The following is a 25921-nucleotide window of genomic DNA, read 5'->3' as shown; positions in this document are numbered from 1 at the left end:
AGAACAAAGCCGACTTGCTTTGCAGCCAATGGAAATGCCTCCTCTAATACCCGTTAAAATCAGCCTGTGAGAGGCATACAGTGCCGCACATATAGAGTTGAAGGAGTCCATGCAGGAGGTTGAAGCGTGGAATCTTTGGCATTTACTTTTCAAAAGCAGATCTGTTATTTTCGTGCAGATGCTCTCGCACAATTTTACTGTATTTAATCAGGCGCAGGCAGATAGATTTGGCGCTCCACGAATGTGTGTAATGTAACATCACCCAATTGACAATAGTGCGGGACAGTCCCTCTGAAGCTATGGAAATTTATTGAACGAATAGTAATCATTATCATCTGAATAATGCTTGTTAACTCCCAACCAAAATTCTTAAACACGCTGAACCAGTCATGCACCTTCATAAAAATGAATATGTGCCAGCTTTCTATGGAAAATGAGTCCAAGGCAAAGCAGCTTTATTTGTGTAGCACATCTGATTCACAAGGCAACTCAATGTGGTTCACAAAACCACAGGCACAACCCTAAGGCTAAAATCACACTGCTGATCAGTTCTATTTATTTCCCAAAGACTCACATTTTTTTTGGAAGGGGCCAATCTTTGACAACTGTGAGCCTGTGAAGCCATTTGAGCCTCTTATGTGATTAAGAGCTATGCAACCTAACTTGACTATAGGTCAATGAATGTGAGTCGTTGGTTGTGCTCGGCGAGCTTGTGATTACTCCAGGGTGTAGTCTGCTTCTCGCCCAATGTTATCTTGATTGTGGCTCCAGTGTTGAAATATAAAAATAAATAATTTAGAGAATAAATAATAACAAATATAATAATAAAAATAATTTATTTTCAATTGCCAGAGGAAAAGGAAAGGAACGAATGAGCTAATAATTTTTCATGCATAAAAAATACTTTTAATTCTTGAATATTAATCTAAGAGAGTGTAGATTTTTAATCATGCTACATGCTTGCTTGCACCAGTCTTGTATATTATAATTAGCACATAGGAGCAAACGTAATATTATCTCACTTAATATTTAATTTCATCCCCCCATTTCACTATGTCAAGGCCGATTTCTTCCAATCACGGTGGGGGTGACTCCCTGCAAGTTTAATTCAAACCAGCGGTGGCGCGCTTTGACCCAAACGTCCACACTCCAGCACCCCCACCCACCGTGGCCGCGCACGTGAACGCGCCCCCTTGCTGTCATCAGTACAAACATCAGCGTCTTCCCGGGGTGCGCGCAGAGGAGCGAGAGCAGGAGGAGGACAGAGGAGAGAGGGAGAGAGAAATATATAGGGAGAGACAGAGAGAGGGGCTACACGTTGTGGATAAAGGCTGTCCGACGAGAAAAATGATGATGATGGAGTCGTGGCGGTGGAGAATTTTGGATTTACAAGAAAGGACTGCTCAAATTTGACAGAGGGGGCTTTTTCGAGATTACGCCTCTTCTCGGTCTCCTGCATCCCATCCCCTTTCTCCTCCTCTTTTTATTTTCCCTCCTTCGATTTCATGTGCACATCCTTGGTCATATAGGCGAGACAGTAAGGGGGTTATCCCACGGATGCATGGGGAGGTAAAAAAAAAACGGACGAAATAAGACCGCTTATCCATCCATACATCCATCCATCCTTCCACCCTTTCTTGGACGCTCGTGATAGACACCATGAAAACAAATTGGCTGATGAAGCACGGAAAGCCGCTTTAAATTAAAACATCGCGTCTGCATGTGAAATAAAGAAATCCCCCTATTTGATGGATCATTCATGGTGTAGCCCCAAGGAAAACGAGTAATGTTGAATCACTTGTCGTGGTGAATTATTCATTAGTAACTATAGGTAGGCTATGATTTTTGTAATTTTTCCACGTAGCATTTTTTCCTTCCATGCAAGGCCAATCCAGCTTTGCATTTAAGTGGATGGTAAAAAGTGTCTGTGTGGATTTGATTGCCTTTTTGGGAAGGTGTGCAGGGGCAGACGACGGGGGTGAAGAGAAAGAGGGAGATTTTTTTTTTTTTCAAGAAGAGGAATAAACATGTTGCCTTCCCAAGAAGCCTCCAAGATCTATCACGGCAATTACAACTACAACTACAACCCGCGGGCCGTCGGGGTGCTGTGGGCCATCTTCACCATCTGCTTCGCCATCGTCAACGTGGTGGTCTTCATCCAGCCGTACTGGATCGGCGACAGCGTCAACACGCAGCAGGCCGGCTACTTCGGCCTCTTCCACTACTGCGTGGGCACCGGGCCGTCGTCCAGCCGGGAGCTCACCTGCGTGGGCAGCTTCTCCGACTTCAGTTCCATCCCGTCAGGAGCCTTCAAGGCGGCCTCGGTGTTTGTGCTGCTCTCCATGGTACTCATCATCGGCTGCATCGCCTGTATGGCACTGTTCTTCTTCTGCAACACCTCCACCGTTTACAAGACCTGCGCCTGGATGCAGCTGCTGTGCGGTAAGCGCGCGCACGGACGTACGCGCATACGCACAAGGGGGACACCGTCTTTTATTTGTTGCATCTATTCGTTTTGTGTACTTGTGTGCCTGTGGGGCATAGGCATGGAATCTGTGCAGCTGTCTGCTTCGCTTTGGTCACGTTTAAATTTAATGATGAAATGAGCCTCGTTTTTGTGGGTTGAGTTTTCACATTACAAGTGATGGTAACTCGAGGAGAGAAAGGGGAGGGGGGTGGGGGGTGTAGCCTAGAGGGGGGCAAAGAGTGGGGCTTCATTGCTTAATTTCCTCAGCTCTATAGTACAGTGTATTGTGTTTAGGAATTCCCCCACCCATAAAAGAAGTGCGGGATTAGGGATTCCTACACACTCCCACCATTCCACATTATAATTTGTCATAATTTCAAAGATGGCACAGTTTTTGTTTTGATTTCTTAAAGGAACATTGGTTTATATCTATTTCCATCTATTGCAGTTCAGTTGCATCTTATTTTATTGTATAAAAAATCTGACTAAATTCTCTAGGCAATTAAAACTACTTTGCCATAGTCTTAAAGCAGGTAATTGTGGCTATTCATTTCAAAGCCATTTTAAGTGTCTTATTGAACAAAATCTTACTGTACTGCAAGCGGGAATTTTCAGATAAAACCTCAATTTTAAGATTCTGAAAGGGAGTTTAGTTTGGGAGTGGGTAAGTCTGTAATTTTTTAGTGGTGAAACTGAACTGTGCACTATGTTCCAAAGGGCGTTAAGACACATTTAAGTATTTGCTTGCTTCTTAAAAATATTTTAATCCCGGCCTCAACAAGGTTGAAGCAGTATCACAATACTGATCCCTCAAAAGTAGCGTAATTGGCAAGTCTTTTTGCAGCTCAACCATCATACATGGCAGACACATCAACACCATCTTTCAGACAAAGGTACATACGTACACTACAACCCATTAATCATAACACATTTTCATAAAAATCTAAACATGTTACTTCTGACCAATTATTGTGCATATATTTAGTCAAAAATCTTACAAATGTTTGGATAGCATTCTTGTGTTTGGGACACCAAAGTCTATTCTTAGTTTTAAGATTTGGGCTGCTTCTCTGTACAAATATTTGAAAAGAAAAAAACCCTACATTTTTCAAGTGAGTTCCATTAATTACAGTGCACGGTTAAGAAAAAAAAAAACATTTCCCAGTTGAATAAACAATGCCCTCTATAATTATTCGTACTCCTGGTTAAGATGTGTTTAAAGCCCGATAACAATTTCAATTTTGATTCCAGAAGCATAGTATCCTCCGACTGAGAATTGTAAAAATGTTACACTAGACATAGAATCAAGCTCCTCCGATGGCCATCTCAGTCCACAGAACTCAACGCCATTGAAAACATGTGGAGAGAGCTTAAGTGGGGAGTGCAGAGGAGAGAACCCAGGTTGTTGGATGATTTAGAGTGGTTGTGCAAAAAGGAAAGGTCGGAGATCCCTTTCTCTGTATTCTCCCATCTTGTGGTGGGCCTCTTAACATGTTTGTGGAGGATAATTATTATAATTTCATCAATTTATTTCTACAACAATTCAAAGGGATTGACCCACACTCTCGTCATATTCACGAATGAAATGATGACATCCACCATGCACATGAACGTTGCGCCGAATCCGCATCTGCCTGCACCTCGATCAAACACCAAAATTACGTTACACCAAGTACACTACCATTCAGAGCGCGTTTAGGTCATGTATAATTTACTACTTTGTGTCACCAATTTACAAGATGTGCCGGGGGGGCATTGCAGCCCGGGCACCAAGTGAGGCATAACATGTTTACCAAATTCAAAAACACGCGAAACTAGACTTACCCTAGCATGAAAATGAGGATGCACGTGTTCTAATTTCCGTGTCCAAATTGTCAGGTGTATCTGGGCTGCAGCAGCTCCATGCACCAGAACTTCCAGTGAGGCGCATCACTGTCTCAAAGAACGTAGACTACACTAGCCACCACCCCAAAATGGAATTACGCCCGTTTTCATGGTATAAGCGCCTGTCTGCCAAAATACTATGCTACAGGCTTCTTGTAGTTGGTAATTAGGGCTGTTGTTTTAATTTCTCAGCTCTGATTCCACAGAATTGAGACAATGTGGGAATGCATTGGTGGGATTGTTCACAGCACCAAATAAAGCAGACACAAAGCTCCAATGTACTAACCATGATATTGTGTAAGGAATCCTGCACCATTACAATGATATTGTTGAAATGCACATTACCACCATCCATCTCAGCTTGCTGATGATGCACTATGTCTTAAAACAAAGTTTTGGATTCATCATCCCATAACTGAGGTTTCATTTATTTTTTATGATCCGTACTGCTATTTTGAGGGATGATTCCAGGTCGATAAGATTATTCTTCTCAGGGCAGGTTACGTTTTCTCTCCTTGTTTGCGTGTTCGGATTACAGTTTGGAGAGCTGGATGAGCATAATGTGTAAATGCCTCCATGGACAGTGGACACAGGAATGTCCGTGGACCAGGAGAGAAGGCAATGCGTGACATTTACAAATGGCTGGATGGAAATGTATTATCCTAGTGTGAGATGCCTTTGAGATTTATGAAGGCGGCTCTTGGACATTGTTTAATTAAGATTGATTGCCTTTACTATTATGGTCTAAAATTTTAAATCATCAATAACTGTTTGAAAAAAGCACTCGAAGAGTGGCTCTTTTGGCATCAAATACATTACTTATATAAAAGGAACCAAGACCATAATTAATAATTTCAAGAATCATTTTCAATATGTGATGTGGATCGATCAACAGAGATGAAAAATGTATCAGAACACATTTCAACCTTATATGCACACAGCAGAGACAGCCACCTTCTTTATGAGGTGATGAATGTGGTAAATACAGTAGATTTAGCAGAAGTGAGTGGGGCTCAGTTTCCTGTGCAGCATCAGCCAGCATTCTGAAATGCAGGGAGAGCAAAATATTTCTTTTTCCCTCTAGTATTGTTTTGTCCTGTTGCAGTCTGTCCTCTGATTGCATGTTGAAATGTTTGGCGCTCTCATGTTGGCATGAATCAAACAGCATTGGTTTTCTCTTGTAAGGCCTTCAATTACTGGAGCAGATTGGTGCTCTTTGTGGCAATATCAGTTAGGTAAAACATTAGTAAAATTCCATGAACTCAAACCTGCTGCATTGATTGTGCTGAGGAATCTGATGATGATACAGCCATTATCGGCAGTATTGCTTAGCTCCATAAAATCTGTGAAAATATCATGACTCTGCTGATGCACATCAATCCTGTCATATTTCTAAAAAGTAATCTCAACCCCGGCGAAATGTGCCAATGTCCATCTCTGCATTGCAGGAACTCAAGATGTGCACAGACACTACTTTGCAAATCGTTTTTCTTTCTATCGCTCTCTCTCTTATTCTTTAGCCCAACCCCTGCGAACAGCGAGTCCACTGTATTGCATGTGCGCAATCTAAATAGAATTGCAATTTCCATCTTTTCTATTTCGTATAACCACAAGTAACAAATAAATAAAAATGTAATGGAAATTAAACATACTGTTAACGAAATTAAGATGCATCGATTATATTAATTTTAGTTAAACCAACAATGTTGCCCAACGTACAGTTCTCTTCCTATGTTCCTGACACAGTCCAAGACAAAATCAAATGGATTAATGAAATGATAGATTACATATTTAAATTATCAGTTCATGTTCATAAAAGTTGCAAACATTTTGTTGTCTTTCCAGTGGACACGTATGATCTGTGGCAGAGGTAAGTTGTCTAATAGGCTTGGCTTTTGGCCTAATGCTGTTCACCACCTTGAAAATGTCCATTTAATCCTCCACTCTGGCCTGCTGGCTGTAGCAGCTTGTCCCCTGGCACAGCCCAGTGACCAACTATGCCACTGTGAATACATTGATGGCCAATTTGAACTGACAGTGACCTCAATTTAGGCCAACTAGACCAAATGCGCAGTTAGGGTGCAGATCATGATGGCGTTGTGCATGCAACTCCAACACGGAGAGCGAAAGACAACCATTCATCCAATGAAAATGCCATTAGCAATTTAGCTTTATGGCAGCTCAAATGACAGTATAGCTCTGAACGCCCACACGTTTCCCATGTAATGTCAGATTTGTGGGTGTGCAATTCTTTAAAATTGAATAATTTCTGCAGTGAACTTAGGGGAGTTCAAGTTAAGGTTAAAGTGAAAATGATGATGATAAATAGAAGCCAGGCCAAATCACTGGGTCCTAGGTTTCTTGGCCGAGCAAAATGTCTTGGCATCTCTAATCTGAAAGTGGGCCAACAGTGCTATGCTGAATTGACCAAAATCAAACAAGGTTAATACACTCAAAGATAAAGTGTCTTGCACACCTTTGAACAAACTGGAAAAGCTGAACCATATTCTATTGATTTGCTGATAATTCATTTAATTCAAGATGAGGAAACTGCAGTTCAACCTCCTTGAAGACACTGCCAGGACAATCGAGGGCACCTCCGACATCCATTTTTTCATTGATTTTCATATTATGTATTACTTGTGCCCTCTCTGCATCCATTACAACCTGGTGATCCTGAAAGGGGGATCCTTCCATCTGTGGTCCCTTCTCAAGGTTTCTCATTTTCCCCTGGTAGGGTTTTTATGAGTTTTTCCTTGCCCTTTTGGGAGCTTAAGATCAGGGGATGCTTTGAGAATAATTGTAAATTTTTGGCTATGTGAAGCCCTTTGAGACTGTTTGTGATTTATGGCTATACAAATAAACTTGACTTGACTTGACTTGACTTGGCTTAGATTTTAGGCCAGTGGTTCTTAACCCTAGGGGTTCGGTGAGTCGGTCTCAAGGGTTCGACAGAGCCTCCACTGTGGAGATCCGAACAAACCCAATTTATTGTCTAAATTCTGATTTGCCAGTATGTAATTTGTTGTGAGGTCATGCATAGTGTTGGTTTTGTTCTTTGAGCAATGTGATGTTCATGCACGGCTCATTTTGTGCACTAGTAAAAATCATCTATGTCTTGAATTTCCCAAAATTTATTTTTTACTAACAAGGGGTTCGGTGAATGCGCATATGAAACTGGTGGGGTTCGGTACATCCAACAAGGTTAAGAACCACTGTTTTAGGCCATAGGGAATATAGACAAGAAAAAAGTCCTTAAAGGCAAAATCAAAATTAGGGATGACTTTCGATCCGACTCATTATGGTTTTATTGACTGGCTGAGGGAATGAAGTAATAAAAATTATATGACATGATGTCATATATGACATAGTGGTATGGGTAAATATCCAGACAACATTTTATATCTCAATATAGGTATTTTTATATGCCTAAGCAAGTTTTTTATACAATTAAATTGAGAAAATGTATATCCAAAACATACAACAAAACGCAAAAACCTAGTGAGAAAAATACCTCCTAAAATATCGGGTGGTACAGCTATTTTTTGAGCAATATACACCGTTGCGTACTTTGTAATGGGGTGAGATATTCAATAATGTTTACATCTATGCTTCTCTAGCAGTGTCACAAACTAATACTTGCTGCCGTTATATTAACCTTCCCATTCCTAATTATTAATCTAAAGACAGAAAATAGGGGTACGTACAGTACAGATTAGGTTAGATTGGGATTAGAAATTTCTAATTTCTCCAAATTATGCTGTACTTTCACAGGAACATGAATGATGGACGCATGTTAAATTTAAAAGTCTAGACTAAGCTGCATGCTTCCGCAAATGAAAAGAACAAGTGCCTGGACAAGAGTTCCCCAAAGACCTTGAGCTCTGTAAAGAGCTTTGCTGCTTGTTCCTTGACATGAATTTTCATCCATTCAGCCAAAATACTCTCGAGTGAAGTCAGTTTGAGTTCATGTTTTCTTTTTGGTTGGCAAAAAAATCACTTTTGTGAGACAAGTAAGATCTCAGTCAGATTGATTGGTTTATTTGGAGAATGTCTTCAGCAATTCCTATACACTGTTTTATTCCATCTATTACCCTTTCCACCCTTATCGCTCCTGTTGCCTTTCTTCATTTCCTACTCTCTTTCTTGCCCCTTCCAGAAGAAATTAGTTACTATAGGAAGGCTGGAAGCCCATGAGTCATTGCAACTCCTCCCCACATGCATCAGCTCATCCATCCATCTCCTTTTTGCATCTGACCTCGGCTGTTGCAATATTAAACAGAACTAAGCAGGACGCCGGCCGTGGCACAGGGGATAAGCTGTTCCGGTAGAAATTAAGTGTCAGCTCCTGCTCGGCCAAAGTGTTTTTGTGCGTGTGCATGTGTGTAATTGATGGTGGATGATAGAATTCCTAACTCCAACAAGTAAATAAATTATCAGCTTTTTATGCCAATGTATTGCCACTTGATTCATACCAAGAAAGGACAAATCTGTGTAGCCTTCAACAGGTCAACGGGCATGACATTGCAGTGCTGAGCAACAGTTTGGGCCATCACCCTTTTTAATGACTTTTTTCACAGCAATTTCACAAAGAAATAAACACAAAAAGGAGAATTATGCTATGAAAGATGCAAAAGTTGTCCACAAAACTTCAGAGGCGGGTGGAAGTTGAAGATCAGCATGTTGATGCAGGAATTTATTTTCCCTATTTAATGTCACTGTGGCATTCACTGAACTGATAGTATGTTTGAATGAATCAAAAACTTAAATGCATCTGGGAAGAGCCCAGTGAAATTTTTGATGGATATACGATGGTAGCCTATATAACTTTAGGCTAGCATCTGTTTTTACATCGCCCTTATAACTTGTATGTCCTCTGTGGTCCGTCAAAGATTTCCATGAGACTTTGGGCAAAGCAATAATGGTAGACTTCTGCGAGGAAGAAAAAAAAACCATTTAATTTGGAGCATGTTTACATTAATATTAATGTCAATATGTCCCATTATTAACTAACACACAAAGTCTCCAGCTCCTCTCAAGTAGCTCAGTCCCCTGTAGCTTGTGTGCTGCTCCAATTTCTTTCGACGGAATTAAACTTACATGGCTGCCATTTTAATTAGAAGTAAACCCAAGTAAATGAAATGTGCAAAGACATACATTACATTTACATGATTACACTTTTATACAACACTGGCAGTTGTTCAGTTTTGTGTCTCATTTGATCCCAAGCCAGAAATATTAAATTCTGCCTAATCCTTTTTTATAATTTACATTTAGGGATTTTAGTGTTTCAATTTCCTGCAAAATCTGTGACAAGTTATGATATACAAATTGAAATGAATGTTGTGCTATTCATAAATATTTTATTCATTCAAGATTTTCAGGATCACTCAATGGCCAGGCAATCCAGTCTGAAAGGCATTCGAACTACAGTTACTTCCAAACTACTGTACAACGGCATATGCAAATATGTGCGGTTTCTACCTAAATTATTTTCAATAACTGTGGAATAAAGTTGACCACATTTGTTTTAAGGCCATGTGTAACTGCTTTGAAGGTAATGCAATACAATGCACTCACTGGTCGTGGGGTTATGGTTAAACAGCAAATATTTGCAAATAATTGACGGCCACAATGCAAGGACCGCTCACGGTGGAAATGTCAATCTCATACACTTTTGAATGATTATGAACTTTCGTATGTTTTTAATCACTATCTTATGCATAGCACGGTGCCACATAATAGTTTATTGTCCTCATAGGCAGAGATGCACACCTACAATAAGAGAGAGACAGTAAGAGAGAGAGAGATAAGAGAGAGAGCGAAAGAGAGAGAGAGAGAGAGAGAAAGAGAGAGAGAGAGAGAGAGAAATAGGTGAGTGAGTGAGCGAGCGATTCCCGAGGGGATACCCCTGCCCCCACTTCTTCCTTTCCTCTCTATCTGAGATTTCTGGATGTCTTTTCCCAACCAAACATACATGTTTTAATAATCAGGCGGTTAATAAATAATTCTAAAGTCACCAGGGTGGTTCTAAAAATAGTCTAACAAATGAATAATGAATTTCTTTGACCCTTCTCTGCATTGTCTGTCAGTGTGTGTGTGTGTGTGTGCGTGTGTGTGTGTGTGTGTTTGTTTAGCATGTACTTGCTCCTATAACAAATGGCCATGTCTTTCTTTTACCCTTAAACATTAATTTGTACAATCTGAAGGGAAGGCCTGAGGCTACATGCCTTTACACTGTAGCCACCTTTAAAGTATGGAACTATAAAATGTCACCACTACATCCATTTCTAAAAAAAAAAAAAAAACACCAAAGTAGCCATTGTTGGCTTTGTTGGCCTTTCACTCTTAAAAGATGCATGATTACAACTGTCCATTTGTAAGGCGAGCCTTGGAGCAACAGGGCTCGAATACTGTAGCTATACCATTCAACACAAAAGATAAACTGTCAATACTACATACACTTGATTTAAACAAATGATTACATTACACATAATGTACATAGATAAATACATTAATAAATAGCCGGAAGTTGCTTTGTGCATTTGCAGTCTGGATCTGAAGGGATGAACATATCTTTCTTTGGAGGTAGATGTAATTCCTTTCAGTGAGGATCATTGGTTCTGTGCTACACTGGGAAAAATGCAACACACAAAACAAATGCACACAGTGCTTGGGGAGTTCTTGTTTTCCTTCGCTCTCTGTGCCATGCAGTTCTTCCTTGTTAAATCATTGGCGGTCAAGTGCTGTAATATCAAGATATTTGCATAACGCAGCTAAAGCAACCATCTGCTCTGGAAATCTTTCCAAACTGCACCAAAGTAAGCTGAACTGAACCACACCAGTCAGTGGGAACAAGGCTATATAATGTAGCAGAAGCAGGTCCTTCATGCGGCGAAACGGTCAGTGAACCCTAGAGGCGGTATGATTGTGTAAAGTGCCACCATCAGCATAACGCATACATACACACACATGCATGCACATTCCACAGGCACACATACATGGGCTTGAGCTCAACTCCTATAAAAGCTGTGTGTATCAGTGACGAGGCCATCCATTAGATGGAGGACAGCAGGCCAAGGTCTAGACACCATAGCAAAGAGAGGGCAGAGTCCTCGACAGCTTTATTATATTACTGTCTGGACATGGGGAAGTCTTTATGTTCACATATTTACAGCTTTACACTCTGATGCACCAATGAAGTGCTGTTCTAACATCAGTGATTCTGTGATTGATGACTATTTTGCATTTTGCTAAATTGAATTACATCCATATATCAGCAGATCAAGTGAAAATGCTCAGGAGAAACATGGCAGCTTTGGATGCTCCCCTTAAAAATATTGAGCGCACACATTTAAATTTAGTATGCTGAAAATATTTTTAGATCTCTTATATAATCACTTTGGGTTGTTTAACTAGAATTAGCATGCCATGTGGAAAAGAAAGTCTGTCAAAATTGTTACATAATAGCCCGAGAAATATCTCCTTTGTGCTATAAATAGATTGGGTGCAGCATATTTAACTAGTTGGATCACAACTCTGCCTTAGTTTTTTTTTTTTCTTTCTTTCGAATGCTCTCATTAGTTGGGCTCGTCTTTGAAGCCATGTTCCAAACAGCTGACAGCTTGTGAAACGATTGGAGGCGATGAAGTGAGATGAAAAAAATAAAGACACGACAGTGTATTGCATCAGAGGGCGGCCAGCTCGCCCCGTTTTTCCTACCACTTGCTGTTGGATCCCCTCGCTTGGCATCTTTGATGTCTCTGGGCTCCGAGTTCAGAAGGCAGCGTCTTGAGAGATTGGAAGGGGAGGAAGTGGGAAAACCCCCACCCGCTTCAAAGGGCTTTTTTCTCATTTTATTTTTAGCTCACTGGTGCCCACTTTTAAACACTGGAGTTGGAAATGGAGGATGTCATGTTATACTTGTTTCTATTTTGTTTAAATGGAAGTATAAAATATATGCAATCATACCAAGCCTGTGGTTTGATGCTTTGCTTGGTGGCACTTTGTCAGTGCACTGGCATTAGTCCATGTGTTGCAATTTTAGTTATTGAGTTATTAGGACATGAGAACATGCAAACTCCACACAGGAGACCTATGACCTCCGAAATGTGAGGCGACATGAGGCGATATTTTTGTTGCTCTGGCAAGGGAAGTTTCCAGTGTGTAAAAATTATGTAGCACTACTTTTTTCTTTTTAATTCTGAGCTAGACTGGCAGCCTGTCCAGTGTGCCTCGCCTCTGGCCCCAAGTCAGCTAGTATAGGCACCAGCTCACTCATGCTATAGCAAAATAAAGAAATAAAAAAATTGAGGGAAGGAGGAACTTAACATCCTTGACATCCAGTACACTGAGATACAATGATTGTCCTAATGGGGCCGCCCGGACATTTTATAAGCTCCTGTGTTATAGTTTATTTATGAAAAGAAACCAAAAACATGGCTAAAGCTACAAAAAATAATCATTTGTTTAACATGGTTATAACTGTAGTTTATGTGCAATAGCAAGAAAGTAAAACTTGATAGCATCCTAAATCGTATTGGAACACACAATTTGAACCTGCATTGCATGGTCACACGTGTGTGTGTTAAGGTATGAGCATTGAGCATGTTTGTGTATTTAGCGGTAGATGCAAAACGCTGGTTGTTTTGGAACAGACTGGAGGCAAACAAAGAGAAACGGTTGGTAAATGAGCTGCCCTAAGGCGAATGCACTTGGTCACTCCGATTCGTCAACTACATGCTCAGGCTCTCCCAAACCTCCATGGGACTCCGGAGCATTTTCACGTAGCGCACGTTCATCAAAAACCCATAAAACATGTTACCTGATGCTCATTACTCAGTAAATTATTTTTCTCATTGCCTGTCTATGCTTCCATCTTGTACGGCGGTCATAAAGAGAAGCTAATAATGTTCTGATTTCCCAGGATGATGCCTTGAGTTGGTCCTCTTTTCTCTCATTACTTACTGTAATACCGTCATTATATCCCTTCTCATTACATTCCCTCATTATGCCTGCAATGATTTGGAGTGGGGAGCCGTCACACTTTGAGTGTATCCTTGCTCGAGATGTGCTCTTACTAATCTCGTATTCTCCCTCATCTGTTGCCACGAGTGCACCGCCCACCATTGACTTGTGATGGATGGTGGAGGTGAAGCAGGGGGTCTTCACAGGGAATCGGTAATGGTACACCACTCCACCACATACTTAATGGACTTCATTTATTTTACATTTGCATCCAAAACTTTGATGCCTATAAAAGCCACAAAAATACAGCGGAACCTCTAAAGTTAAACACGGCCAAAGTCTTGCAGTTAAAAATTTGAAACAACATTTGAACAAAAATGCAACTCGGGAATTCTTAGTACCTACGTATATACGGTACACATAAAACTTTCAGTGAGTATCATAAGATTAACTTGCGTTTTACATATCCCTTTTGCATGACTTTGTTTGTTTTACTTCAACATACAGAAATTGTACGCCCTGCAGCCCATTTTATTCAGAATTTGGGTGACAACAAGTGCGGATGCAAAGCTTATAGGACAGGCAGAATACATTATTAAGTGGAGAGAAGGTAAACACCAACAGAGGGAATCGCTCATCGCAAACTGTATGACCTACACAAGTATCAACGTGACAGTGCAAAATAAATTCCACCACCAAGAAGCATCAAAAGTTGCAAAACACCCATACAAAGATTCTTAAATATTAATGTACATCACCTCAAATGCTCCCAAGTATGCACGAACAGGCAGCTAGCTGAGGGTATAATCTACTGGATAAAATTCAAATTCTTCCTCTGCTGGATTTTTTTAAGCAACTTAATTGAATGTTTAAACATAAGCATATGCCAAACATAAACATCCACTTTGCCTTTGTTTTTTGTTTTTTTCTTCGCTTTCCTTGTTTAAGTTTCTTCTCTTTCACTAACAGGCCCCTAGCTTACATGGTGGGCTGTAGGCAATATGGCCATCCCTGGCATCTGACAGGAAGTTTGGTGAATTGTGACGCGGCTGTTTTTTTCTGCCTCCTGCGGGTCTGCAGGGGGGACAAGTCGATATTTTGACTGAATGATCTCTGCCTCAGGGCGGCTTGGTGGTGCACTGGTTAGCACTTCCGTCTCACAGTAAGGAGGGTGCCGGTTTGATTCCACCTCCGACCCTCCCTGTGTGGAGTTTGCATGTTCTCCCCGTGCCCACGTGGGTTTTCTCTGAGCACTTCGGTTTCCTCCCACATCCCACAAACATGCTTGGAAGGCCAATTAAGCACTCCAAATTAACCCTAGGTGTGAGCACGAGTGCGGATGGTTGTTCGTCTCGGCTGGCAACCGGTTCAGGTGCCCGATGACCGCTGGGATAGGCTCCAGCACGCCCGCGACCCCCGTGGGGACATAGCGGTGCAGAAAATGGACGGATGGATGGACAGTATCTCATATGATGACTCGGGGTTACAATGGCAAAAAGCAGAAACACAGCATCAATATGACAATTCAAGGTGTTTGTTAATGGTGCAATAATGCCTTCTATGTTCTCATCTCGAATCCAAGTCTGCTCCCTTAAATACTGTATGTTCCTCCATAGTTCCAGTATGATGGAGCAGGCATCTACCAATCACTACTCTACTTCTTTCAATAGGTGTTGCTGCCGCTTAGTCTTAGTCTGTTTTTGAAATATTCACCAAGTAAGTTCGGCGGACATTTAATCTACCGGACATTGAGTGACATGTAATAATCACTAGCTCGGTCGAATCTGATCCTCTTTTATGAGTAGCGCTGGTGATGTTAGCTGTGAAAAAGACGTGTTGTGGCCTGAATGAAGATTGAGTGTGACGGCTGCCATGTATGTTCACCATCTCCCACTGGATCCCACTGCTTTACTTACAAAGCCTCAGGCTGGCGCGGGCTGAATGCTATTTAAACAGAGCTGGTGAGCGTGGGACGTGGTCCAATCAGCTCCCAGGGTGATGCTCACTTTGATGAATGAGCATACGTGCAAAGTATGGATTACCATTTCACTTGTGCTCTTTGAATTGCATGTATGGATTTTGCTAGGTGTGGGACTCTACGTGTGTTTGTATTTGTGTGCATGTGGACACCCTCGTTTGTGGTTGTGTATGCGAGTGTGAGCAGCTTTCTTGTCATTGTTGGTTTTTCTTGAGCCCTGCAATAGTTCAGCAAGTCCTGTCCAGGGTGTACTCCGCGTTTCGCCCAAAGTCAGATCGGATAAGGCTCAAGCTCATCTGCAACCCAAATGGAGATAATTAGAAAATCAATGAATGGATGGTTCTTCTTTAGGGTAAATGTCATGATACTGAAGGCGATTTCCATGTTATTGACTGATTGATGCTGATCCCTGTATTGTAGTATTATTGTCACCAGTGGCAAAATATTGCAAAAATTGTATCAAAAGCTACTCGCTAATTCCCTGACAGAAAAGTTTCATTTAGGGGGTCAACCATGCTTCAGAAATTTAGAAAGAGAGCAGATTTCACTTGTCACTTTGCGTGCAAATGTGTCAGTGGTTAATGTTGTCCATTCATTTAGAGCTTCTTAAAAATTAATAATATATCGATTCAGAGGATTTTACGGGTTCACATCCTGCCTCTGATTGAACAATTAATAAATTCACGGGTGTGTCTGACTACTTTGATCCATATACTGTCGACCATCACCAAAGCTACTTCAAGCACTTCGAAAAGAAAGCTGCCAGGGTTATTGTTACGTTCCTTTCCCCCTCCATAATCAGATTCTAATGCATGATATTGCACATCAGCAGCTACTAACACAGAAATGTTGTGAGCATTTTATGCAGAGTGTTCTTACAGCCCATTGAGCAGTGGCGAGTGAGCATTGCACCTAAGACGTATCAGGGCACCAAGGCCAAGTTAACCTGAATAAGTCAGTTATGTTTTCATGTTTTTCCCATGAGTACATCCGCTCATCCATATTCCATACCATGTATCCTGCACAGAGTCACGCCAGATTCATACCTTTTAGAACCACTCCACAACCACTGGCCCTTTCCTGGCATAATATTTTGTTTGAATCATTGAAAAATAGTAATTAGAAAAAAAATCACAAACTGAGTGGTTGAAATCATTGTGGTGTAGTGTTGTGCCGAAGATGGCCTACATAAATAGAAAAAAGGTTATTTTGAACAACGACTCTGGAATAAGTAGAAGTACTGATTCAACTAAAAGTACGGTACGGGGAGGTACAAAATTAAATATGACATTTTATTGTATATATGCATTGTGAATTAGGGTTATAGTTCCTCTCTTTTATTACTTTAGTGCTTGAAAATAAATATTGTTCCATACTGTGTTATTGTTAACGCACGACAAGCATTGACTGAATTTCTTTTAATCAAAACATGTTTCCATTGCTTTGACAAAATATCTTTTTATGTATTAGTTACTAGCTAGCGTATTTAGCCTGGCACAATATAAAACACATTTGCCCTGAATCATCATTGTAGCTGACAAAATTGAATTCTTATAAATAATGGCTATATCAAGGAAATATCTCTCTTTTCCAAATTCATTTATCTTCCAGTTCAATTTCTATATTACCATTTTTTTGTTACTTTTTGATTCCCACCTGTGTTACTCCTTCTCACATCCTTTCTGAAGCTGCTACAGGTCCCTGCCAATGAAATAAGTTTCTTGAAAAACAGTTTTTTTCCCAACAGCTGTACAGACACTAAACTAAATCATTAATTGATGTTTCTATGCATATCTGTCTATTTATTGTTTGTATTGTTGTGTGTTGGCACAGAGATGTGAGCATGTCATGCTGTACTGGAAACAAACTCCATCAACTTGTTGTGTGGTCATTAATAAATGAACCTGAATCTTTCCTTCTCTAATTCCGTCTCCTCCTTTTCCTTGTTCTCATGCAGGTGTATGCCTGGTCCTGGGCTGCATGATCTTTCCTGATGGGTGGGATGCCGAGGTCATCCGGGACATGTGCGGGGAGCATACGGGGAAGTACTCCCTGGGTGACTGCTCTGTACGCTGGGCCTACATGTTGGCCATCATGGGCATTCTCAACGCCCTGGTCCTCTCCTTAATGGCCTTCGTCTTGGGCAACCGGCAAAATGATTTCTATCTGGATGACCTGCAGACTGACAACAAAGGTAAAGATGTGTTCCTTGCAATAACATACTGTGTATAGATATGAATATATTCCCAAATATGGAATCAAGGGAAGTCTTTTTCACTACCTCCACCATTCACAAAAGGACTGAGACAGTTGCTCTCATTTGCATTTAGGAAGGATTACCCCTTATAACATTTCCGTGAAAGTTTGTTAAGGTGTGGAACAGGTCCCGAAGAAGAATGTATTAAATTCACACAAAAATCTTAAATATCACAGGCAATTAAGTAAAATACCAACTTTTCATTTTCCTTCTGTAAAAAAAATTAAAATACTGCAGCTTAGCATCTTGTACTGTCAACTAAACAGGGTCCGACAATGAGCATACTGTTGGGCAACCATCAGCCAAGTTGTGATGGCTCTGCCAGAACCAGCACTGACTGAAATAGAGACATGTGCAGTCTCAGTGGCCAAAATGCACTCAAGTAAAGGCCATCTAGGCCTAAAAAAAAATCACAATCAAGTAAGATCCATGGATGAAACAAAGAAGCGTGCATTCTCAATAACCAAAAAGCAAAATTTTTTTGTATGTAGCGTCAGAGGGTCATCAAAAATCCACACTCTACACTCCCCAGTTAATAGGAAGTGTGATTTAAAACAATAATATAACAAAATATATAATTACATATGTAGACCTACCCGTGCATGAACTGCAGTAGTTAAGTGTGTGGACTCGGTGGCCAAAATACATAAATACAAAATACTCAAATAATTGAATTTATGTTGATTTCCTTACATTTATTTTATGATTATTTATTAAATTTGTACTGGTGACCGTGTCCTTTGTGGTCCAACACTGTCACATGGTAGCCCCAGACCATTGGACCGTTGGGAATGTCAGATCCCTTGTAATTAGCAGTGACTATATATCTTCTCTAAAATTCTTTGACGTCCTAAGCAGACATATTTTTTCTCCACATTGTTTACATTTTAGATCATTTGAGTGAGAATTTCCTCACTTATACATAGAAATAAGAATTTAAGCGGGGGCACCCTGTGTTTTTATCGAAAACATTTGGAGAACTTGGGATTTGTGTGTCTTCAAGGGTGTTTCGCATTGTAGGCTCCACAGTATTTGAAGTGTTATGTTGACTTGTATGTGAACAGATATAGAATGAAAATGCATATACCCATAATTTTAATTTAATGAGATGCAGGTGAAAGAAATACAGCATAGTATAGTATTTCATGTTAATTTTCAGATTTGAAACAATTCACTCATTTTTTCATTTTAGTTTCAGTGCAGCATTCAAAGGCTCCCTCGGTGCAACTCTGACAGTTTCCACAAAGTTGCATCAGGACACTTGAATCCTTTTTGTTCAGCTGTGTGAAAGCGGACTATTGGAGAAAAGGAACGGAAGAAGAGAGACAAAAATGAATAGAACACCAAAAAGGAGAGTTAATCAGCTATAGAAGAAACAAACAGAGATAGCCATGACATAATAATGACTGTAGTAGAGTGGACGGTGCAAGCTATAGCAGTAGATTAGGAGCAAGATGCAGTAAAACAGAAAGGTGGAAGAGGCTGAGACTGCAATATAAATGGGAGAATTGTGACTTAAGATGTTTCACTTCTCCGATGGATCTCTGATGGTTTCCATAGTAACTGGAGATATTCCAGTGCGTGGGCATGTCTTTCTCTTTTTATCGGATTAACCCCAGTGACTGTGAGTTGTCGTCATTGTTTTTTTTACACAACGAATGGATCCATTGCTTCATCAGCTGTGTACCAACCCCCCCCAACCTTATGCTTTTATATTCATAGAAAGTGAAATTGCCCTCTGGCTTAGCAGCAGTCAATAATAAGGAAAATGTAACTTGATTCACGTTAATAGAAAAAAAACAGCACTGACAGGGTAGCATTTGAAGAGGAAACGAAGAAGAAATAAACATAAGCCAGCACATGCGGCCATGTCATCATTCAGCCGTAAACAATGACTTGGATGCTTAACTTAGACTTACATAAGCATAATGTTTTGCACGAGTATGCACTTTCTTCCACTTTTTGTTATTGCCTTCATGCCAACACTGTTGTCCTGTTTGTGTCTTTTCAGATTTTGCTGTGTCCAGGGTACGTAAGGAATTTTGCTTTGTCAGTTACATTTGCATGAAACACACACACACACACTCACACGCACACACGCACGCACGCACGCACGCACACACACACACACTCACTCACTCATATACACTCACTCACACAATGTATCGCAATAGAAGTGTGTGTAAATATGTAAATGTGGATATTGAACATGAACATGAACATGAACAGACCCCTTTAAAAAATAGATCATGTCGAATAATTCATAAAAATACAAAAGGGTGATTAAACAAGTTTCCTTTCTGTAATCACCAAAATTTAACGTTATTTTGAATTCACATTGGTCAAAAGATCAAGATGCAAACAAATCATGTCAACACAAATTTCTTCTGTTTGAAAAAAAAGCTTATTCAGGTTGTTCTCATTTTCAACCTAATTAGAGTGCAATATTATCATAGTGCGTAATCTAAAAAAATAAATTCTCTTGAGAAGAGGTGTTGCTGTGATATTGCCATCTGTCATTTCCCCTCTGTGCATGATGTGAAAAAGTGCGTGCGTGTGTAGGGGGGATGGGCTACTGAAAGGAGTTTAATACAGGTATTTCCCTGGCTCCAAAATAATGAATTCCCTGAATGCCAAAGAGTTTAATTTCATGGCAAATTAAGCAGATAAAAGGACTGGAGCAAGTTGTGAATTTGTCTTTGATAGCTTTACACGGGAAGGCTCAGTTGGTGGTACAAAGACACGCCAGTACAGGGATAGGGGAAAGCGCCACAAAGAATGTTGAACACAATATCCAAGAGTTGCCAAATCGACCATCGGGTATGTTCTTTGAAAAGCATGCAATACATGAGCCATCTCAAGTTACATTTGCTCTATGTCCCATCGGCCACGGCAGCCGTCACAGGCAACGGCAGAGCTGAATGGGAATTAAATAATTGGGTGCCTGACATCTAAAATTTAATTACAGTATTGTATTATGTCAAAGATTATATAAATAATTTAATCATTCATTTGTTGACTACTTCATGTTGTGCGTGTTTTTTGCTGTTTTAATTTTAGATTGAGGTTCGGGATAGAAGAGAGCCAAGGTACGGGGTCCAACGTCTTCACTGAGGACAACGATCACACTGGACATCTTCTCTTCTTCTACTATTCCTCTCTGTTTCTCTTTTACTTCCTCTTCTCTGTTTTTCTTCTTCTTCTTTCCAGTGATCAGGATATCACCCAATGTCAATAGACACCAAGTGTACAGGAGTATGTAAGATAATACAAAAAAAAAAAAAAAATCAACAACAAAGTCATTGGGATAAACTATATTTTGGAAAAACAAAAAACTAAACATCTGTACAGTGAATTGAAGACTTGACTTTGTCAACAAATACATTAAGAAGAATTGATTTTTTGTGAGAAACTCTTAATATAACGAACCACCTTGTCTGTAGACATATTTACCATAATTTTGCAACTCACTGTGCGTTTTTGTGTACATCTTCATGAATGACAAATGAGAGTCCCTGTAGAGTAGTTGGATTTTAAGCCTTTCTTTTAAAATCTCAATTCTTAAACTAGTCTTGGCCATCAAGTGCACGGTGCAATTGGAGTTTGTAATTCCATAATACTTTCATCTGATTATGTTTACGTTTCCAATCAATGTGAGGCTAAAAGCGCTCACTGGACAAGCAACTGTGCCTGCAGTTTTTCCAGGTAACATTGATCAATGTCAAAAGCTGCAAGAGTCAGCACAACATAAAAGTACTGCATCATTAATAAAGGCAGTGACAAATTACAAATTTTAGGGTACTACTCTTCTTGAATAGGTATCCTTTAAAAAGGTTTTAAGAAATGGTTTATAGACTGGTCATTGATCAGTTAAAGGTAAGGACACCTTTGCCTCTTTACTTGTTGTAGAAAGTAGTACAGATAATGTCAAGACTTCATAAAATATATCACAACGAGGCTCAAATTTTGCCTGATCAGGAAGCATTACTCAAATGAAAAATAGCAAGCATTTTAATATTGTCAAATAACAGGCCTACACTCATTGTAAAAAGTACTTTATAAGCCGTAATTGATGTTTGATAAAAACTGTAGAACGTCTTCATTTGACAATTATAAAATCACATTTATTGTAATAATTACCACCAAAAGTAAAAGTGTTTGAATTATCTATTAACCTTTCTAATCCCACCCTATCGTAAAGGGCTTCTGATTCAAGAATCATGGGGGTCGTACTGACTATACACTTCCTTATACATGATAGCATTCATAAAATTAGCTTTACCTAATGTATTTTGGAAAACGACTTCTTTATATGTTACTGAAATTCCTACACAGAAATTCCTTAGTCACACCCCCACCCAATTGTTCAGAAGGTCATGAGTCATTCATAAGAGAGCAAAGAAAATTGACTACAATGCATTTTATTTGAAATGTAAAAAAAAAAAAAAAGATATAGCTTATTCATTGTAAATCTTTTAAAATACGTTGACAGTATTTTGCTATTTTTCTAGCAAAATGCAGCCAGACATTCACAATTTTCTTAGTTTCAGCTGAATTCACATGATTTAAAATTATTTTACTTCATCATTGGTGCAATTTGTGCATGTTAATTGGTGGACACTCGTTTCACTGTACGATAAAATTAGACGTTTTTGTTCAATTTCACACTAATTCCCGATGAGCAGATATTTTCTATCGAGCAATCTTACCAATTTGTGTCTATTTGTCAAGTTGTTTTCTGTTATTTACAGTAGATGTTCTTATTTGAACAAACAAGTCCAACACTCACAAAAGTGCTGTCACACGACACCAGAACAGGACTACGAAAGAATCCCATCTGAGTCTTTTGGGAATTTTGTCATTAAGCTTCATGCATTACGCATGAATACTGGATTTACACCTTTATCAGGATCTACAGTAGAAATAAAGAAGACGTAACGTCATTGATGAAAGTATTCCTAGAATTCCAAACAAATGATAAGCTTTGTACTACATACGTTGCTACATTGCTGCTCCAATAAACATGTAGCTCCTGTTTTTGCTGCACCAGCAACATGTGAATGCCATTTCAAACATGTAACTGGCAAGTCGTATTGGGTAGAATGGCTCAGTTGTAGGAACCCTGGTGAAAATAGGCCTTTGTTAAATACACTGGACCCTTGGGGCTTGCATGATTGAATAAAACCTAGATGGAAATTGAGCTGAAATGAAAGTCTAAAAGTAAAAATGTACATACATCCAGGAAACAAAGCATCGGGCTATTATTGACATTCGGCAAAAAGGACAATAGCAAGACCAACAAAAACTAAAACTGAATACAAAAATGAGGCTACCTACAGTATAGATTATGAGACCCGTTGCTAGCGGTATTCCTTGAACACAAGTTAACCGAATAAAAAGTGACGACATCTAAGCTGAGGCTGGCATCAATAAATCAACCACATTACTGGAAACTAATTCCTTTGTCAAAACATATTTTAAAATCAACACAACAAAGGTTGAACAGTCTCCCGGAAGCAATTGTGTTCAAGTTCTGAAGGTCCACTGTACTTGAAAGGCCAAATACTTGCTTTCACACCGATTTTAGACTTAATTTTAAATGCGTAGCATACGGCTGATTGCTATCATCTTTAGGTGGGTTGGTATTTTCTAACCTCTGACACCTGCGGGTTTGTCTGACAAGGCTTCAAAACCAGTGGGACATGTTTACTCAAGACACCAATTTCAAACATGAGTCACACTCAAGCCTCCTCTGCAGGAACACGTTGTATGCATCCTCTGACCTTGCTTTATGCAGTCCAGGTACAGTCATGAGCAGATAGCTAGACGTGTGGTTATTTTTGGACGCTTGCTAGCTAACTCTCAGGAAGCTGTGTCCACAGCACTGTATTAACGGCTCAAATAAGTGCGTCTTGCAAACGCACCGATGTGGTACGGTTCCTTTTGACACCTTTGGAGTGACTACTCTGGGTTTACAAGCTGGGCCAAGCAGGCAATATGAAAGTAGCCCTTATGCTGAATCTAATGATGCTGTCACACTCACGATTTTCGCCTCATCAACCATTGCGGTGCCAAGCCTTGATTTGAAACCACCGATGAACTGTGTGCAAACCATTGTTGTAATATGTAAAGGCAGGTTGACGTGGAAATGTGGGGTAATTTTTTTTCTTTCTTTAGACTTTTTAGACAATTAGTCCACAATGCAGACACCTAAGCATGGACATGTTCCATCTCAAATTCTTTGCATAGAAAAGGTGATAATGTGTCTTGATAGGTAATATATATCAGGATTTTCTTACCCTCTTCTCATTTGGGAATACTTTTATGGATACACTATGTCTTTCATGAAACAAACAACAAAAATCTTCTAAGGGAGTGAACAAAAACTCGAAAGAGGCTAATGTTCGGACCTCCAAGCGTCGTTGGCCGCACGTTCGCCGGTCAAGGCTCCACTTTTTCCAATCCTGAGGAGTCGACGCCAAACCGAAATAAACCTTAACAAGGAACTGACGCTATCTTAACCCTGATGAGCACATCTTTCTACTACTCCAGGTGCCTCTAAGAACTCTTGATCCAGATGTGGTGCAGAACCAGCAAAACAAGTAGTGACACTGTAGGTTTTTTTTCTACTAAAAGACTAAGACACTCCGACTGAGCTCCCATTTGTCGCAAAGGTGGATCTGACTCAGAAATTGGGGTCCATTCAGTTTGGAGTCAAGCAAAGATGTCCCACCTGATTATTTACTTTAATTTGGGGCCAAAAGTTTGTCTACTTTGAATTAAATAACTTCATCTTAAATTCAAAGACAGAAAGAAGCGTCAAAGGGGGAAAAGCATTTTCTGATACCCCCAAATATTTGCTGACCATGTAAATGTCATTGAACTGTTTTGTCATGCAATACCATGTATAAAGACATCTTTTTGGGAGGGGGTGGGTGAGGTACGAGGCAATGATGACTAACGTCCGGTGATTTATGTTCTGATTTCTGTTGACTTTTGTGTTCATTCTTGAAATGTTGCCAACATATCATGTATTACATGAGGAGAAGAAAAAAATATTTAGTTTTGCTTTTTCTAAAAAAATGCTGTGTTACAAAATGATTCTATGAGCATATTTGTCAGAAAGTTTGTTTGATTAATGTTTTGCTCTATCTTTAGCTTTAGGTTAAGGTTTCCATTTGTTGTATTTTCCTATGATGGTTGTCGTTGTGTCACAACAAGATCATTTTCTCAATTCATTTCGCTGAGTTTCCGATGGACTTTTAACACCCCTAAAATGCAATTTTTCAAAGACACACAAAGAGGGAGAGGAAGAGAGAGAGAGAGAGAGAGAGAGAGAGAGAGAGAGAGAGAGAGAGAGAGAGAGAGAGAGAGAGAGAGAGAGAATCAATTTGAGAATTTACTTTATTGTCAAAAAAGTCTGAAATTGGTTTTGTTGCTTTTCATGGTTTATGCTGATTTTGATTTTGAAGTTATATTGTCTAATTAATTCCTAGATGTGAATAGTATTACAACTCACTATGACAATTTCTGTTACTTAAACACATTTTGAGAGGGTCGAATAAAAAATATTTTACATTCAAAACAACTGCTTCCTTTGTGTAAGGCTGCGATGCAGCCCTTTTACTGGGCATTTTGGTCAATCACAGAAGTAAAAGGCATGCTTAATGTTTGTTAGCCTATAATGTAAACAAACAAGCAAGCACACTGACGAATGAAAAGCCACAATTGAATGATTTTTGAAATGAATTTCACAAGAAGTGCTGAAAATTACAATTTCTTACTGAAGTTAAGAAATAATATAAATTTTTTTTTGTTCATAAATATTTGAAATTTCCAAGTATAATATTTAAAGGAGTGTCTTACTAAATGGTGTCCCTCTCCTCTATCTGCTTATCTCATATTGCAATTTGTAATTGTTTTAATGTTTCATATGTGAAGTCAATGAGTAAAAGCATTAAAAGCAAAAAATATATATATTTAAAGAAAAAATTGACAACTCTGGATCATCATCACATTCGGAATCACATTAGGAATAAACATAACATCCCCAGTGGTTCTTACAAATATACTGTTGGTCTTAGCAATATATGTATAATGCTACATTGTAAAATCAGAACATTATTATTTTCTAAAAGGAAACTTTTTTGTAATTTAGCGCTTTGTAGTGGATTGCTTTTGATAGCCCAAGTCAATCCTGCGTCAAGAACAATATTAGGGTCATGCAGGTGTATTTTCATCGTCATGCAGCAAATTGAGGTGGATTCAAACAAGAGACTGTCATTTACATCCGCAGCAGAGCATCCAGTTCTGTGGGTGAGTCACAAAACCCAAAATATCTCAACACACAGACATGCGCACACACACA

The 25921-nt window shown here is 39.5% G+C and overlaps 1 protein-coding gene across 1 annotated transcript; it reads left to right on the top strand.

Moving 5' to 3' along the window:
- Positions 1-1225: 1225 nt before the first annotated feature.
- On the top strand, positions 1226-25141 carry LOC148402682 (LHFPL tetraspan subfamily member 4 protein-like). The gene is made up of 4 exons (XM_088369508.1): positions 1226-2442; positions 17254-17490; positions 19565-19581; positions 20614-25141. Exons 1-4 carry the CDS (start codon positions 2028-2030, stop codon positions 20665-20667), a joined length of 723 nt encoding a protein of 240 aa, XP_088225634.1. The 5' UTR covers positions 1226-2027; the 3' UTR covers positions 20668-25141.
- The last annotated feature ends 780 nt before the right edge of the window (positions 25142-25921 follow it).

This window comes from Syngnathus floridae, chromosome 2, assembly GCF_059516105.1.
Source record: "Syngnathus floridae isolate MCC-2025c chromosome 2, RoL_Sflo_1.0, whole genome shotgun sequence".
NCBI classification, from domain to species: domain Eukaryota; kingdom Metazoa; phylum Chordata; class Actinopteri; order Syngnathiformes; family Syngnathidae; genus Syngnathus; species Syngnathus floridae.
The sequence above is the reverse complement of the archived record's forward strand: the minus strand, read 5'-3'. Positions and strand labels throughout refer to the sequence as shown.

Bases quoted from the DNA above. Each gene is read 5' to 3' on its own strand.
- LOC148402682 (XM_088369508.1), top strand. From the start codon at position 2,028: ATGTTGCCTTCCCAAGAAGCCTCCAAGATCTATCACGGCAATTACAAC. The intron at 2,443-17,253 runs GTAAGCGCGCGC...GTTCTCATGCAG, and splicing joins CTGGATGCAGCTGCTGTGCG to GTGTATGCCTGGTCCTGGGC.